We start from the raw sequence: 18,107 nt of genomic DNA on the forward strand, positions 1-18,107 counted from the left end.
GTTTTCTCACCCGCTACCAGCATCACTTCTGCCTGCTCGGGCTGCAGACCCCGGACTGGAGGCTGGTGAAGGGGGGATGCTTCCTCCAAGCCTGAACTCCCCTCCCTGTCGTCCGCAGGGCACGAGGCGCCGCAGACCTAACGCCGCCAGATGTGTCTCCGCGCCGCGCCGTGCTGGGGACCATCCCCGGGGGTAAGCGGGGAGCAGAGACACGGGGGAGGCTGGAGGGAAGGCCAGGGCCGGGCCACTCCGTGCCACGAGGCCGGCAGGCATGCCCCTGCCCTGGTGGGGTGATTTATGGTGAGGTCCCTGCTGCAGCACGGCTGGGTTTCGAGCCCAGGCAGAGACAGCTCAGCCCATTGTGCTCCCAAAACGATCGAGGCGAGGGCTTTGGGAAGTGGCTGTGCACGGGCTGAGATCCTAGGCAGGAGGGAAGGACCGGGCTGCTGCCATCTCCCTGAATACTGGAAAAGGGATGAATAAGCTTCAGCCTAGGCGCAGCTGGGCTGCTCGACGGTGCTGGGTTGCCATCTAGTGCTGCCGCTGAGCCCTTCCTGGCTGCGGGACGGAGCAGGGCTGATGTCTGCCTTGGGGATGGTGTCAAACAAAAGGTGGCAGGTCCACGTCAGGGCTGCGCCCTCCGCGTCTCTCTGGCTTGGAAGGGACATGTCCCAAACCGAAACTCACCTCTTTTTTATGCGTTTCGGGAGAACTGCTCTTGCTCAGCTTTGTGCCAGCATCTGTGCTCAGGAATTCACACAAATTTTTGAGCTTTCAGGGTAAAATAATTCCAGCTGGACACAGCTTCAATCAGCATGATGTTATCCTGCTCAGGGCGTGAGCTGGACCAGAGACCTCCGGAGATACAGCCCAAATCACTCCATGATTCTGTCCTTTGTTCAAACACCAAAATAATTCACTGTTTAAAGGCTTTTACGTGACAGACAACATAAAGGCAATATTTTGGGGAGCTGTAGAAAGCAGACCCTGGGGTATCCCTGAAAAAAGACCCTTCCCTGGAAAGGTGCCGCTGGCTGCTCCATGGGGCTGTGGTGGCCTTGGCTGCTGCATGCAATGCACCTGGAGGCAGGCAGGCAGCTTGGGGAACTGTAGTGCCAAAAAACAGCAGGCACAATCCTGACATTTATGACATCTGTCAGCTTTGGGGAAGATACTCCTGATGCAGCTGCTCGGCATGCTCTGTGACTCCGGGGGCTGGCTGCCCCTCCAGGGCAGGGCAGCGGGAGGAGGAGGATGCCTCGGGGATGCCCAGCATCAGGAGAGAGATCTTGCAGGACGTGCGGGGCTGTGTTGGGAAGGATGGTGAGTGCATGGCGAGGTGCAGAGAAACAGCCCCAGAATCCCTATCAGCTCTGAGGAGACCACGCACCTGCACCACTGCCTTTCCTCGGGAGAAAAGAGCCAAATCTCCCAGCCGAGCCGTGCTGGAGATGCCACCTTCTTTCATAGTACCCCTCCCCTGGCACTGCCACCCTCTCCTCCCCTTCCCCGGCTCTATCCCCCTGTGCCCTCCACTCCTACACCTGCAGACAGCTCCGTGACTCAGTTTCCCCATCTGTAAATGTGTTACCCCTCCAGGGGGGACAGATTTTGGTGGGTGATGGGCAAGTGAGGGACGTGAAGCCTCCCATCTGTGCTGCATGGCTTCGATGGCCATGGTGCCTGTGGGGCAGTCCCCATCTCTCCCAGGACATTTTATTGCAGGTGGGCTCTGCGCTGGGGGTCCCCAAATAGCCCTGTGGATGACCCCAAATAGCCCTGTTTAATGGACCTAACCCACACCCTCCCACAAAAGAAAGGAAGGAGTCTGGATTCCTCTGCACAGTGCAGGGCTCGTCCCAAGGCTGTTTCTGGGCTGGTGCTGGCATAAACCGAGAGAAACGGCAAGGAAACAGTGGCATAAGTCCCACCTGGAGGAGGGAGGCAGAGCTGAGGGTCCTCTCCCAGCTACCTGCAGAGACACCTTTTGCTCTGCTGCTTCCTTACCCTGCCAGGTAAAACAAGACTGATAATGGTGGCTGATGTCCGCGGGTGTCAGGGACGCAGCACGTCCCCGGGCAAGGTGCTGACAGCGACCGCAAGGCTTTGGGGACTGCACAGTGCAAATGTCCCAGCTGGGCATTGCCGGCACTGTTTTGGTTCACCTTGCTCTGAAAACACCACTGGCTTTGGCCTGAGGAGGGAGGGAAAGGCAAAAAGCTGAGCATCCCCCTCGCCAACCCATTTTTTCCTCTAAAAGATTAGTCCCCTGCCCTGGCTTATGGGGATTTGCAGCCGCTCCATCTGCTCAGCCCGGCGGGGCCGCGGGTGCCGGGGAGGAGCCTGGTGGCTGTCCCCACGCTGGGGTTTCCTCCTGGGGTTTTGCAGTGCCGCTGCCAACGCACGGGCTGCAAGCAGCTGCCCTACAAGTGGGGCGGGATGTGGGGCAAATGTCCAGGTGCCAGGTCACGCCAGAGACAGCAGGCTGCTGGGATGTGGCTGCCAGCCTGACCTCCGCACAGCCCTCTGCGATGGTTTCCTGCAGTTTGCGGGTGCCCCGCGGCTTTTTTTGCTGGTTAGCAGAGAGCAATGAGAGGCAAAGCCTGGGAGTGAGCCCCCGGAGCTGTTCTGGTGTGACTTGGCCAGTGAAAACTGGAGCGGCAGCAGGGATGGCTCTGTATTTTAAGCTTTTGTGAGCATGTAGAAGGCCATGGGGGTGCTCAAGGGGTGGGAGGCAGTTTCAGGGAGGTGGGTGCCCGTTAAAACCCCCTTGGCCAAGGGGGAAGAGGTAGGTGGGGGGCAGGCTGCAGGGGAGAAAGCATCGTCTGCAGAGGGAGAGAAATGGGCTTTGCAGGCAGACCTGCAGTGCCTGACGGGGCTTTGGGGATAAACTGGGGGGGTTCTGGCTCACAAGTATCTTAGAGACGTGTTTTCTGGAGGTGAAGAGCGAGAGGAGCGACGACGGGCTCTCCTCTCTCCCGCTCCATCACTCCCATCTCGTCACCAGGCACCGTGGAAGGTGGCGGGTAGCAAAGAGGCTGGAGGTAAGCTAGAGGAGAGCTCGTGACAGGTGGGCTCGCTGGATTTATAGGGACTGACTGAACTGGGTTTGTGGAAGTGCCGGGGGGCTGGCGGGTGATGCTGGGGCTTCGCTGAGTGCTGTCCCGCACCCGTGCTGCTGCGGCACCGATGCAGTGTGGAGAGCACGGGGGGATGCAGGACACTGGAGCCTTTGCCCATGCCCAGACCCTGGCTGGGAGCAGGGTGGCACAGCACCGCCCTGGGCACCTCTTCTCCCCACACCAATGCATTTTCAGCAGGTGTGGGGCTGCATCCACCCCCCATGAAGATGCTCCCAGTTGGGCCGTGCTCAGAAAGTGCTTGTTTCTCTTTCCACTCAGTAACGAGGCAGAAAATTGCAAAGAGGGGAGCTCCGGGCAGGGGACACGGTGATGAGATGCTGAGACAGCAGTGCCGTCCCCATCCCACTTGCCGGGTGCTGGCCCCCACCTCCGCTCCCCTTCCACGGCCCTCTCACCAGCAGCACCGATGGAGACTGCAAGGTGTCAGCCGGGAAGTCTTTTACCTTCACCTCGCCTCCCCAAATGGACAATGTCTCCGCTCATTAGGCACCCACCCAGGGGGCAGATGTCAGCTCAGCTCATGTAGCTCACGGCTTTTCTCAGCTCATCGCTGCCGCAGCTCTTACGGCTTCAGAGCACTCAGCTCCCATCATGTCAGGTGGCGGCTGCATCCTGCATCCCATGCCCACCCTGCCTGCCCCTGGCGGCTCCTCTGCAGGAGGTGCTCACCTTCCTTCCCTCCCAAGGAACGTGGCTTCTGAGGATGCTTCATTAAAAGGCTGGGAAATAATGGGCACCGGTGGCACGCATGCGTGCGCGGCACTCGCTTCGTTTTTCCTTGCCAGGCAGTGCCTGGGAGGAGAAGCCATCACTGCAGCCTGCCTGCTGAGGCTGATGCGTCCCGACAGCTTGTTCACTGGGACATTAAAATCATTGCCTCTGTCTGTGTAAAACACACAGCGAGCCGGGTGATGGGAACACAGGTCAGGGGAGGATTGTTCTCTCCCCTTCGCGCTCAGCAGTGCCACTGGGAGCCCAAGCAGCAGGACCAAGCAGGTCCTTGCTGTGTCCCTCCCGGACAGGAGCATGGCACCGGTCCCCTCCGACACAAAGTGGGATGTTCCCTTTCTGGGGTGTGTTACAGCTCAGGTGCTGGGGAGAGCACCCCAACCCCACCAGTGCATCCCCCCAGTCTTTTACCCAGGGGCTTTGGTTTCCCTGGGGGGCTTCAGCACAGCAAGGGGAAGCCTGCAAGCCCCTCTCTGAACCCATGCTCCCAAAGGCAGGCCAAGCAAGTGGCACTACAGGCGCAGAGTGCTCACAGGTGAGGACATCAGGCTTGGCTGGCTGATTTTATTCGAGGCATCTGTGCAGACAGCTTGCACTAGTCATTAAATAGTGGTGCACTGCCTGCTCTTGGGGGTTTGCAGTCTGCAGAAGAGGTAGGCTGGGTGTTGGAGCAGGCATTGTGGTCACAGTCATAGCACAAAAATGTGCCCTGGGCTGGGCAAGGCAGGTGTCAGCACACACCAGTGCTTCCCCTCTGCCTTCTTTCCATGCCACAAGGTCAAACTATCTTTGGAGAACGTTTGGCCATGTCTCTGTGATTCCACCATTCAAGCCCGAGTCTTGCAGAATTCTTGAGCACAGGAATGCGATGGCCAAGGTCTTCAGCACAGACAGGTAGTGTCAAGCAAGGAAACAGCGCTGCTAAGCTGGTATTGATGGTATCCTGAGGTACTTTTTTTTTTTTTTTTTTTTTCTGGGAGCAATAGGTGTGATTTTGCTGGGATCTGGACAGCTCTGCTGCTTACAAATATGCTTCAGCATCCTGGGTGACCCCCCTTGAGCACTGCTGACCTGTAGCTGGGCAGCAGAGGCCAAATTTGCTAATGGTATCTGGTCCATGAGAGCTGGTAGGTAAGAAAACATTTGGCATTGCAGGCTTGCTGGTGTCTTTCTTGTGGCACCATTGAGTGTTTCAGTGGAGAGGAACGATCAGGAAAAAAAATGATTCCTTTGCTTGTATTGCCAGACTTGGTACAAGGTGCAGGGGTTTTAGCTATGCTGGAGAGAGGCTTTGGGAGATGATGGTGAGGACGGTAGTCAGCAAGCAGAACAAAATGTCACTTGTCTGTAAGCTTGTGGTGCTGCCTCTTAATACAACCACTGACTTGCATTGGTCACATCCTGCCATGGTTAGGGGCTTGCCTTGCCTGGCAGTTTGTGAGTGTTTGGGCAGAAGGGCTGTGATGCACGTAACAAGAAGCAGAGCTGCTGGAAGATGGACTGATATTTGATTAAGAAAACTGCTGACAAGCTCCTTAATGAAGCGTTTCCTGGATGCTTAGACTTATCTTGGGCTAAACTGGAAGCCGGGGCCTGCAAGACGAATAAACCATTCTTTCCTCATGAATTCTCAATAGCCTTTCTCCCCGAAATACCTAAAAGAGATTTCAAGCTTAGGCCATAAACTCTCACTGGGGAAACACCCAACTAAAACCCAAGCAGCAATGTTTTTGGAAACAGGCCCCTCTCCATACACCTGAGCACATGGTGCTATGGCTGTGGTGTGGGGCTGATAAAAGGGTACGGACTTGTAACCTAGAGCGAGTGTATGAGAGCTGGGGATTTGACCTACATGGCAATTCAACCTACAGCAGCAGCTGAGCTTCATTTTTTTCTTCCTTTTCTCAACAGAGGAGCTGGTGACCAGCAAAAAAAAAAAAAAAAATTGCTGAGGAGTCCCCTTCTCGGGGCTGTTTTCCTTCCCTGTGTCGGTGGGGTGCCCTCAGGGGTGCGCGGGGTCCTGAGGTGTCACGCTCTCTTCCAGGTGTTCCCCTGCTGCCCACACTGCTGACCCCCAGCCCTCTGCCCCACGCCCCCCCTGCCAGCTGCTGCTGCTCCTCCAACGGTGAGTCGCACCCCGACACTGCTGCTGGGAGGGCTTTGCTGGTGGCTTCCATCCGCTAGGAACGGTCAGGCACTGGAGCAGTTTCCATCTGCAAAGCTGTCGGTGCCCTGGTGCGTTCAGAGCAGCCCCAAGCTCCAGAAACAAATCGGGGCTGCAGCTTGCCTGTCCCGCTGCTCAAAGAGCATTTTGGGCAGTGGAGAGGTTTTTCTGCCCTCTGGCACTCAGCTTATTAACTGCTCAGGCTGCTCGATTGATTGTATTGACGGGTAATGCATGCCCCAGTTAACTTATTGGGAGCAGCAGCGAAAATGAAGCAATAAAAATAACCCTGTGCCCTCATTGCTGAAACATGTGGGACTGCTTCCCTTGCCTTTGTGGTTTGATTTCTGGATGAAGCAGAGCCCCGACCCCCATGGGGGCACCTGTTGGGGTCCTGCTCCTCCACCCAGCTCTTCTGATGCCTTCAGGTCGGTGGCTGCTGGGGCAGGACCTGCCCAAGCGGGCTCTGAGTACATGTAGGCCGGGCTTTGCTGCCTGCCCCACAAACAACCTGAAGGTGGTGCTCCCAGTCTGGGTGGCGAGAGAAGCCTCCAGCTCACCCCATGGGGCCGGGTGCTGTGTTTTAGCCCGATCCTCATCCCTCTGCTCGTTGGGCTGGGGCTGCACACCCCCCTTGCACCATGCCTGACCTCTCCCATGCCTGGCCCCACAGGCTCCCGCCGCGGCCCCTGGCTCCTGCTCCATGCTCAGCATGCCCCTGTCTGGCGGACCCGGACCTGCTGAGGAATCGCTCTGGAGCTCAAGGCCAGCCTGCAGGGTAAGGTAAGGCACGCTCGGCCCCTTTCCAAGTCTTCGCATCTGTACCGTCAGCGCATGGAGCCCCTGACCGGTCCTGTGGCCACAGAGGTCTCCCATCCTGCTGCCTCTACCCCTGTTGCACTTGGCTGCTCACTTTCTGACATGTTGGTCATACAGCTAAAGGGCTAAGCAGGGAAGAGCAGAGATGGAGTCATGTTCATCAGCCACTCTGCTTTTGTTACTAAAATAGATCTGCTTTGGCCTGAGGCTGTCATGTTGTCCCAGGCATTGACTATTGCAAATGGATGGCAGGGCAACATTTTCCATTAGTAAAGAGGAGGTCGTGCATCTCTTGGTGAGAAGACAGCCCCATAAAGCAGAAATGCTGTAGCATCTGACAAACCCACCTCTCTCCTCTCCTTTTCCTGGTAAAAGTGCCCAGGTCACTAACAGGGATTAGCACACACGCTGTTTTCTGCACACAAAACCCCAGGAGACATCTGCCAGAGCAGTGCTTCGTACCTGCAAAAAGATGTCAAGTTTGGAATAAGTGGACAAAATGTTAGGAGGATTTCTCAGGGGAGCTGTAGGCGACCCACTAAGATGCAGCTGGGGCAGAATTTGCCCGAAAAGGGCTCTGTCTCTTCCCCACTTGGGGGCATCCCCTGAGCACAGGGAAGGGCTGCCCACAGCCAACTCCAAGGAAAACCAGGGCACGTCCTCGCTGGACTGTGTGTCCAGCCTGGGACCAAGCCCCCAGACTGTCCTCCCACAAGCTTTCATGGCCCCAGTCTGTCTGGCATGTGCAGTTTATCCTCTGGCCTTAGTGAAGACATTTTTCTGCAATAAGTGGCTGTTAAGGCATCATTTGGATGAACATCATGGCATCCCGCAGCTCCCACCTCCTCCAGGAAGGTCTCCAGCCTTGCTTTTCTGCCTTCCCACCTTCCCTGCCAGAAATCCCATCCCCTCTGCTAGGACTGTGCCACAGCCCCAACCTGGCATCCACGAGTGGGAGAAGAGCCTGGTGCCCAGCCTGGTGCAAGACAGAAACTGTGGCTTTTGTTTTTTTTAAAGAATGTAGCTGCTGAAAAGCAAGAAAAGGTGGAACAGTGTTTCATCCTTTAAATTTGGAGGTGCTACCTCTTTTTTGGCAACACTGTAGGTACTGGGGAAACCTGAAAGGGTACTGGGGAAACCTGAAAGAGGGCTCCTTCCTGGGGGGACCAGTTAGCACTGAGAATTGGCTGCTGTTCCACCTTGCATTTGGGCAGTGATGGTGCCGGGGCAGAGCTGCCCAGGGGATGGCAAGGTGCTCCCATAGAGGTGTCCGTGCTGGCAAAGGGAAGAGCTGGCCACGGTGTGGCATGAGGCTGGCTGATGGCAAACGATTTCCCAGTTTGACCCTTCTGCTTAATCTAAACTTGAAGGTGAACCGGCAGAGCTGACGGCATTGATCTGGGCCGCAGGCGACCAGCGCTGTGCCCCGCAGAGGGCTCGGCCGCATTCGCATGGTCCCTCTCGCACTGCTTTTTCCCTGCTCTCCCCTTCACGCCTTTCCAAAGCCATCTGTCAGAGCTCAGCACCACGCCGCTGACCTTGCTGGGAGCCAGGAGCACGGTGTCCGCCAGCCGCTCCGGCCGTGGCAGGAAAGGCTTCAGTGGGGGCCATGCCCATGTCCTGCCTAGCTGCCGCGGATGCAGGAGCCAAGTGGCCACTCTGGGTGCCAGGGAGCAGGTTTCTTGTAGGTGGGGGAATTTTCTGTTGGGCTGGTGGCCGTGTGACACCTGAGGGTCTGGGTGTCGTAACAGGCAAGCAAGGAATTCGTGGTGTTTGGTTTGGTTGCGGAGCAAAACGTGGCTGGAAGCATCTTCACGCTGCTCTTGGAGGAGCCTTCAGATAAAATGCCATACAAACCAGAAAAGTGCGTGCGTTTGACATGCTGGGAAATAAAACGTGAGCATAGCTTGGAAACCTAGAGCTTGCCTTAGCTAATACATAGAAAGCACTTTTCTGGGGGAAAGAAAGATGATGCATCTTCCTTCAGCATCTTCCTTGCTTTAGCCGTGGATTTCCTGCAGCTGAAAACAACAAACCATTTTAATCTAAGTATTGCTTGTTCTGATCTTTTAATCCAGCTTGCTTTCTATCAGCAGAGCAGCCTAAAATCATTTCTCTGCCTGCCTGCCTATTATATAATTATTCAGCAGATTACTCGGGGCCAGATGTGGCTGGGCACTGCTGAGGAGGGTGAGGGGGCCGTGAAGGAGCACTGCGGGGCTAGGTGGGAGGCAAGCTCGCTGCTTTGGGCCGAGTAGTCTGCATCTGAGTACACAATAGCAAGGAAGGTTATCCCTCGGCTCATGTTGGAGTAAGAGGTCCTGTTGTCTGGCTGGAGAAGTGTGACCCTCCGAGCCAGGCAGGATTTCAGTCAAAACCCTACTGAACTGATGCCTCTGTCCTCGTGCACAGCATCGTTCTGGGGAACAGCCACGGCCAAGAACCAGCGGCTGGGTGGGACGTGGTGGTGACACCAGGATGGGTTGGAGGTGGTCAGAGCTGTGCTTCCTCACCAGAGTCTGATCTCAGATGGCTCCTCGAGGAGCCTTAGGTCTTATCTACAGACAATAAGGTCTCGAGCCCTTGGGCAAGAGGGTGGTTGGGGTCAGCTACTTCACAGAAGCAACATCGCTAAAATTCAAGTGTTGATGCCAGAGGTGGGTTCACTCGGGGCCTTCCATTTGCAGTGGTGGTGGACAGTTGTATCATTGGCATAAGACAGCATAGTTGAAGGATTTGTCAGGTGGGACTCAGATTGCCATCAAATGCAGCTTCTGACTGGCCCAAACTATGGGCTTGAGCCAATAGGAGAAACAACAGTATGTCTTGGGCTCCAGAAATTCCTTTTCTCCTCCTCAAAATGAGTGTCCTTACTCCAGTGGGCTGGTGCAGAAGAACAGCACCTAATTTACATGTGTGAACCCAAAAACCTAGAAGCAAAAGGAACTCAACATTTCATTTTCTCCAGTCAGGCAGAAGAAAGAAGCTCCAGTGCTGCTCAATCAGCTCCTGGACCTCAGGGCATGCCCAGGGCTCACGTTCCCTTGGAGCCTGGCTGCATGAGGCCAGGGGGACCAGTGGTCACGGAGGGAAGGCCAGGAGATCCTTAGCACATGAACCACAGCTGTCTTGTCCAGGATGGCTCAGAGCTGCTTTCCCCAGGGAAGCACTTAGCTGGGGCAAGGCAGCGTGTCTTGTGTTGCTCTGTGGGGCCTCGGGGATCCCTCTGGGGTACCCGAGGATTGGGATGGTTTTTAGGTTCGGAGCCATTTGTGGGGGAGACTTTGAAGTGTTCTTTGAGCCTGGTATGGCCATGTGGTGGTGGGAGCAGATGGAGCCCCACCTGGAGTGTGCAGTACTCCATCTACCAGGCACTGAGCCTCTTGGTCCTTCTTCCAACGCAGCTGTTAGAGCTGACCCTCTGCCTCCAAGGCAGGAGGTGCGCTGGCTCTTGGCCTAGGAGGGGTCCGGAGCAGTGCAGGGGCATGAGGTGGTCTTTTTTTTGGCTATGAAACAGTTATCATGCATCCCTTTCCTCGGAGGCTCAGGGAGTGGATGTGCCAGCTGAGATCCGGGGTCCGCAGTCAGGGTTTCAACCTGGTCTTTCCATCACTGCTGCCTGCCACGAGCTGGCTGTTTTAATTGCCAGCTGCCAAACGTGTGCTGCTGACCATGCTCCTCCCTCCCACAGGCACCATCCCTGGCCCATACCCTGCCCAAATGGCTCCAAATTTCCCCATGTACACAGGCAGAGCCCCAGCACCCATCTCGTACCGGAGCTCCTTTCCCCTTCATGTTGAAAGCGCTGTCTGGCTTGTTCTCATCGCCTCGAGGCAACCTGATTTGCTCAGTGGCCTTTAAAAAAATAATAATAAAAAAAAAAATCAAAGCCCACTGAAATGACAAAAGCATCGGTGGTGGGTGCATCCCCCCTCTCCAGCAATCCAAGGGATTTGGGAGAAAATAGGTCACGTGCTCCCCATCCCGTGCCACGTGGTTGCCATCCCAGGGCCAATGAGGTTTGGAGCCCTCTGCGCTGTACAGCAAAAGATCACTGGGATTTTTTTCCCCGTAGCATTTTTCATCCTTTCCAAACGTGAAAAGAGTGGCCATCTGTGCGGACCCGTCACGCAAAATCAGCACTAAAGCGGCTCTTTGGAGAAGGTAAGAAGATTTAAGAGATTGTGTTGGTGGAAGTCCACTTGCCGTGTGCAACTTTTCCCACAGATGAAAATTAGTGAAGAATCATGAAATGAGTCAGGTACGGAGCTCCAGTATGGCTTAAAAGAGCCTTGAACCCTTAAGAAGGCTCTTAAGCGAATCTTGTAAACAAATCTCTTGAGTAGAGAAAATTAAATTCCGTGTTGGACGGAGGTGAGACCATGAGAGAAAGAGGTGTGCGAGCAAGGTAGTTAGCTTAAGTTAATGGCTGCTCCTCAAGTCTCCTATAAAATATTTGGTTTTGCAGAATTGTCATTCTTTGTAATAGAGTGCTCTTTATTTTTGTGAAATTCAATTTCACCTTCATCTTGCGGCTAATGCTAAATGATCGTATCGCAGGGTAGGGAAGCGCCTATCTCTGCATTAACTGGAATATCCAGCCATTCCTCAGCTGTGTGATTAACAGTGCGTGCTTTGGACAGCGTTGTTTATGTATGTGCGCGGGGTGGGAAAAGCAGAAATCAAATTGGCTTAAAGAAATTGATGCTAGAGTAACATAGATGTTGATCACGTCTTGGTTTGGCAATGTAATAACACCTCCAAATCTATTTGATTAAAATTTTATATTTTGGTTCTATTTCCACGATTTTTTTTCTCCTGAACTGAGGAAATGCACTGAAATTTGATTTGGGAATAGGAACGCCTTTTATCGAGAGGCTCTCTCTTTTCCTTTAAATTTTTGTCTTCAGATAACCATTTTACTTATGGTAGCTACATTTTTGATACCATTGCATTTTTCCTGTTACGTTTTTTTTGGTTAAAACATTTCTTTATAAGTATTAAAGTGAGCTATTAGTTTCAAAGGTTATGGAGGACTTAAATGCTGTTGAAATCAATCCCAAAATATCATATCCTTATTATAAAGGGAAAATGTTCTCAAGATGTATTTGTCTTGTAATCTGAGTTTTCTGGGATAATGTGGTTTTAATGTGAACCATATTAGAAAATCTCATTTTATTACTCGGAAGTCACGTCCAGCTTAAAAATAAACCAGAAACAGTGGATGAAGGACATTGTGCTTAAATTTCCATACAATGATTGACCTTTGTTTTGACAGATGCAAAGGCAGATGCTAGCCTGAATTTTGATACAGAAACCCAACCCTGGAAAACTGCAGTTTTACATAATATTTGGGGTTCCATTTTTAAGTCCAAAATAATTCAGTAACATTTTTGGAGCTCTTAATCTCAGACTTTTTCCCCTCTCTTATGGATTAATTTGTATAAACATTTTTATTATTCCCAGATATAAAGACAAATTTTAAGGTCTTCCTGAGTAACAAATCTCAGAGATGTTCCTTTAATCCAGCTGAATTAAAGGACATTTCTTTCTGAAGAAAACAGATCACTTTGGGGGAAAAAACTGCTGATCAAGAACAAGGGATTTTTTTTAAGTTGATTTAAGATTATTTTAATGTCTGTATCTGCCTTCAATACGCCTTAAAGAGTCCATGGGATTTTGGTGAGGATGACCAGAAAATGTCAACACTGCTGCAATCAGCGGTGTGCTTTGTGTGGATCAGACCTAGCAGACCCTGTCTTCTGCTGCGTGCAGAGATTTGGGGTGGAAGCGGAGGGCTCCTGGGCGCCTGCATGGACAGACGGTGCTGACACCTTGCAGGAAGTTCCACCAGGTGGTCACCACTGACGCTTCACGTCCTGGTGGTCCTCATCTGTCCCGTGGTGGAGATGCGGGACCACTTTTTTGAGGCAATGAGATAATTACTTTTTTCCTCCCTGCCTGGCACCTGCTTGGGGAGCAGCGTTTGCTGCGTGGGAAGGGGAGCAGGCATGGTGCCCTTGGGGCTCATGGTGCACGGGTTTGAGCCCCAGCCCAGTCCCACCACTGGTGGGGCATTCGTATCCCCACTCCCCTGGTGGCTCAAACGCTTCCCCATGGGGCGAGAGCTGTCCCCATCCCCGCAGCATGCTTTTCTGCCTCTCGCTGAATGCACCCATCCTAGTGCTTGTGATCGTGCATGCGCTCACATCTGTCTTAATTTATGTTATTCAGGCTTTGCTAAATGAGTAAATGGTAAGGCGCGGGGCACCAGACCGGCCATGCCAGGGCCAGGGAGGGACACTTTGGGGACAGGGTGGTCATGGCCCCCTCCCCAGCAGCCCTGCTCCCCAGCCCAGCCAATGTACTGGTTTCCTCAATGTTTGGACCCGAGGTTACAGAGGACCTAGCACGGGGAGAAGGAGAGAGGAAAACACGGCTCTCCTTGATCGTAATCGAGGCTGAGGTTTAGCTGAAGTGAAAACAGATCGGGAGTGACAGTTTTGGAGCCTGCTGTCAGGGTCTGAGCATGGCGCGGCAGCGATCCACCCCCGGCTGCCCAGGGCCACCTTCCTCCCTTTCCTCCTCCTCCTCCTCAATGGCGAGCGCAGGACGGAGCTGTGCAGCCGGGCTGCATCCACCGCAGGCACGGCACATCTCATGCCCGGGGCTGGTGGCACGGCTGCCGGCTTTGTCACATGCCAGAGCAGTGCTGGGTGGGCCACAGCTCTGTCATGCACTGAGCATGGCCACATTCTCCAGCCCCATGCAAATCGGTGCGGGAGAAGAAAGGATGGGTTCAGTGCTGCATCCCAACAGGTCGGCTCTGTCCTGGCTGAACGGTGCTGGGCTGCTTCACCAAGGACAGGGAGAGACTCTAAGGGCTCTTTCCTCTCTGCCCACTCCCAAAGAGCATCTCCTTCGGCCACACGTCCATTTCCTTGCCCAGAAGCCAGAGCATCTCTGGCCACAGTGGAGGACATGGGTTTGGGTTTGCTGAGAGCCAGCACCATGGAAGTATTGAAGCTCCGGATCCAGCCCTGAACCTGGTCAGTGTGGTCAACATAGCAAGCTCCCTGCCTGTGTTGACCTGCTGCCTCCTGCCACCCTGTGTGTTCCAGGTCAGTCTGACTGTCTGTCCGTCAGCGCCTGGACAGACAGACCCCTCCAGGACAGCCCTCACGGTGCAAGCCTTGTCCCTATTTCCAGGGATTAGAGAGAGAAATGGAGCTGGGATGAGATGAGGCAGTAGATTGCTGTGCTAGCAGGATGAAGAGATTTGTGGGCTGCCCCCAGATCAGTAGATTGAAAACGGAGAGAAATTATTGGGATGATGCTGCCTGTGGGATTAAAGCCAGCACGGCCAGCAGGCTCTGGCAGAGGGGAGTGAGGGGGGGCACGGATCAGGGGTGCAGGATGCCTGCTGCTCTGCATGCAGCTGGGACCTGCGGGGAGATGCTGCATCATCATCTATCTCAGAGGATGCACTGGAAGCAGATGCACCCCATCCCCAGTTTTCTGGGATTTTCAGCCCAGAATGGTGGGCTGAGATGGAGAGGGGGACGGGGATGGGAGGTCACCTTCTTGGTGGCTAGATCCAGTGAAATGCATGATGGGCTTTACTGCGGCTCTGCAGCAGCAGTGTAGAAAAGGTTTTGTGCTGGTTGAGTCCGTTCATCCCTTCCAGCTTTGGACTCAGCTATCCCCTCAAGGCTACACGCAGTCCCTGGCACAGCAGTGGGATGAATGTGCCTCTTGCTTTCTGCCGGTGGCTCCGGAGGTGATCTCCTCTCAGCTGCCCCTCTGTTTTCCTGGCTGCTGGAGGACAAGCTGTGTGTCCTCGAGCTCTGCACAGCACCACGTGGCCTCTCCTCCTTTGCAATCACCCATCATGGGCCTACGGCCATGAGTGTTCTCCTTTGAGTGTCCTTTGGCCTTCTCCTGAAAAAAAGGCATGTAAAAGATGGCACACAAGGGACTGCAATTTGATAACCTCACCATGCAGTCTCTGGACAGTTGTGTTTCCAATGTTGGCTGCTGTGGCATCCTTTGTTGAGGAAGGGGCCCTCCAGAGCTGGTGCACGTCCCCAGCGGAGCACTGCTGTGGTGCCTGCACTGGGCAGCTCTTTTGCATGGCAGGACTGCAGGAGAAGGAGTGTGCTGGACCAAAGCGAAGTGTGTGCAAAAGCATTGCCATGAATGCCTGCTTCCTAGCATTGCACTGAATATAACCATTAAAAAAATGCTGTTCTGGGCTGATTTCTGCTTGACGGAGCATAGGCATGAGACAAGTCATTCTCCTTGATCATGAATGTTGACTATATCATCTATGGGGCAGTGGGGCTTGGTGCCAGGCCCAAGGCAGTGCAAGGCCCCTGTGGGATGTGTGTGTTGGAGGGACCCTCCAGGATGGGTCAGGTGGATCAAATCGTGTGGCTGCTCTCCACAGACCACTACATAGCCTGGTCATAGCATCTCCTAGCGTGAGGTGGCATCTCCTTGCTCCCTTTCCTTACCTGGGGAAAAAAAAAGGCTAAATAAGATGCATCCCTGCAGCATGACTGCCCTTGGGCACAGCACATGGCTGTCCTGTCTGTAAGGAAGCTCTTTTCTAGCACTTGACCTGAATCTCCCTGGCTGCACGTAATCCCCTCAGTCATGACCATTGCCCTGCCTCCCCCAACTTCTTCCCCTGTTTCCTGGCCCGAGGGGGCTGGAGTTGCTCTCTGTGGCTGGATCTCCCATGAAGGCCCACCTCATCATTCCTGGTTTTCTTCTGATGATCCTGAACTTGCCTCCAGCTGGGGCTTTGCCCCTCTGCACAGGCTCACCTCGGGGCTGCGTGTGGCAGATGCCTGCAGAGTTGCAGGTGACCACCCTGGCTCCTGCCATGCCATGTGAGTTTCTCCCTTCCCTGGTGGCTCCGGCCAGGCACCAGTGCAGATGATCACCTTCCTTATCACAGGAGATGTTATTTTCTCAGCACGTGGGGTCTCAAGTCCACCTAGCACCCAGAAGTCTCATGGGACGCTCTTGGTCACTGGGCAGTAATAAAGCCAACTGGGTAGTGCAAAGAGCACTGGCTTATCTCCTCACGGACTGAAATCTCTGGTGTACTTAACAGTTTAACCTTCACCAAAAGTACTTTTTTTTTCCTGGCAAATCATTCCAAAAGCAACTAACGGGGAATTAGAAGTGACAGAACTAAAGCGCGTTGTTCCCACCTACCCACTCCCCCCAGCCTGACAGAAGGCTTTCATTCGGTACAAATGAAACAAATTCATCGAAGACCCATTATCATACCATCTCTCAGCTTGTTGAGATGGTGGTTTCACAGGTTCAAGTCTATCATTTTGCTCAGGGCCCCACTATCGATGAGCTCTGAAACCAGCCAGAGGGCTGGGGGCTTCTGTGCTGCACAGGGACCTCTGATAGTCTGCTCCCACTACATTGAATTTCCCTCACTGGTGTGTGTCTAGCCTCTGCTTGCAACACAGGAGCAGCTCACATGAGTGAATGGAACTTCTTTATCTAACAGATGTCTCTGGATAGATGTAAGTGGCAGTACCTGAGATATTTCCCCTAAAACTGGTAATTTACTTAAACCTGTAAGTTTTATGTCTTCTGTGGTTGCATCCAGGCAAAAGACAGGTGCTGCAGTCCTTCTGGCCTGTTGCATGGGATGAAATTATTGTTGTCTCCTCATTTCATGCAAGATTTTCATCCTGGGGTGACCGGTAGGAAAAAGCTGATGCTTCCTTCGCTGTCCTTCACACCAAAGGTTACTGTAATGGCATAGGCATTGCAACCAAACCAGTACTTCTCTTTGGATCAGGCTTGCATCAGAGACCATGGATATTAACTCTGACTAGTGTGAGGGGGTCCAATTCTGATTTTGTGTGTGACTTCACATCCACGCACCACCCGTGCCAGGGTTATACTTCTGTGGGAAGCTGCTGCTGGTGTGCGTTAACTGCTGAGGTTTGGTGGGGTAGGATGAAGCAGATGGTGCCCAGCAGATAAGCAAGGAGTCCTCCCGGATGTCCCTGCCCAGGTTTCCAGTGCCCACTGGCAGGAGCCAGGGTTCAGTGCTGCTCTTAGTGGTAGAGACTCACCAGCTTTCCTCACCTGGGACAAGTCTCTGCTGGGGGTATGTGATGCTTCATTTCTCTTCCTCTTGGTTTACCAATTAGGTCAGAAATCACTCTGAAATGCATGAAATTTAGAGTAAGAATCATTTCAAAAGAGAGGTGATGTGAAAATCACTAGGGAGGGTTTGCGTGTTGTGCAGACCGTCTCTTCTATTTTCTTCTCAAAAAATGGAAGAGGTGGTGTTCAAGAGTCCAGCTCTGCCACGGGAGCTGGCTCAGCAACACCACCGAAAACATACAGTTTAACGTGGGTTCAGCAGAAGGGAACACTCATGCAGGATAAACAGCCTTTGGGCTGGTCTGAGAGCAGAGAAGTGTATTTGGTTGGGATGCAGCTGAGCCCACAGCGGGATGGCGGGGCTGGGGCCATGGCCATCACCCAGGGGTGTCTGCACCAGATGGTCCTGGGCTTTGGCTAACACCAATGTCTAGAGGCAATATCTATCCCTGGAGGGTCACCCAGTGTGAACAGCCAGCCCCGCTCTCTGGAGGGTGAAGGATATGGGGAGCAAGTTGTGCTGGCTTGAAGGGAGGTAAGAAGTGGTTAGGAAATGGAGAGGAGCTCCCCAGAGTTACAGCTAGCAAAGAATTTGGCGGCAGGACCAGGAGTTAGAAAACAACCAGAGGCACTGAGGCTGCAGGAGAAGCTGTTTGCAGTGATGGCGCTGACACCGAATTCATGGGCGGAGGAGCCAGAAGAGGGGAGGGAGGGAGCAGTGGGTCCAGATGAAGCAACATTTGCATCCCTGCAGTAGCAGTTGAGGTAATTGACGTAGAGGTGAGTAAGGCTGGAAGAACCCCATGGTGCTCATGTGCAGGGAGGGGAAGGCAGGTTGTAATTGCTCATCAGCAGCCAACAAGTAACATCGTGGGCCATGAGCAGACACACATCGCCTGGAGCAGAGCAAGGGAATGGGAGCAGGTGACCAAGAATGCAGTGTCCAGAAATGCCTGTTGTGAGGGCGAGAGCAGGGAGATTCATCTCCTGAAATGCTTGGTAAGACCAAGGGCAGGTGAGAAGCTGGGAAACTATGGCTGATGTACCAAGCCACAGTGGCAGCATCTATTTTTTTTTTCTTTTTTTTGGTTAGAGTTTTCTAA

At 53.6% G+C, this 18,107-nt stretch overlaps 1 protein-coding gene across 35 annotated transcripts in view; it reads left to right on the forward strand.

Annotated features, from left to right (window-relative positions):
- The window catches only part of PCBP3 (poly(rC) binding protein 3), a 49,618-nt gene that overhangs the window by 2,106 nt on the left and 29,405 nt on the right, over nucleotides 1-18,107 (forward strand). For 28 of the 35 annotated variants that reach the window (XM_040561617.1, XM_040561625.1, XM_040561641.1 and 25 more), the window contains exons 2-4: nucleotides 119-192; nucleotides 5,917-5,997; nucleotides 6,710-6,814. In XM_040561617.1, coding sequence (XP_040417551.1) covers nucleotides 6,740-6,814 — 75 coding nt within the window. In that variant the 5' untranslated portion in view covers nucleotides 119-192; nucleotides 5,917-5,997; nucleotides 6,710-6,739. Of the gene's footprint in view, nucleotides 1-118; nucleotides 193-5,916; nucleotides 5,998-6,709; nucleotides 6,820-10,930; nucleotides 11,020-18,107 lie in introns of all 35 variants that reach the window. The other 7 variants (XM_040561634.1, XM_040561628.1, XM_040561649.1 and 4 more) reach the window with 3 other exon arrangements.

Source organism: Cygnus olor, chromosome 6 (genome assembly GCF_009769625.2).
Source record: "Cygnus olor isolate bCygOlo1 chromosome 6, bCygOlo1.pri.v2, whole genome shotgun sequence".
NCBI lineage: Eukaryota > Metazoa > Chordata > Aves > Anseriformes > Anatidae > Cygnus > Cygnus olor.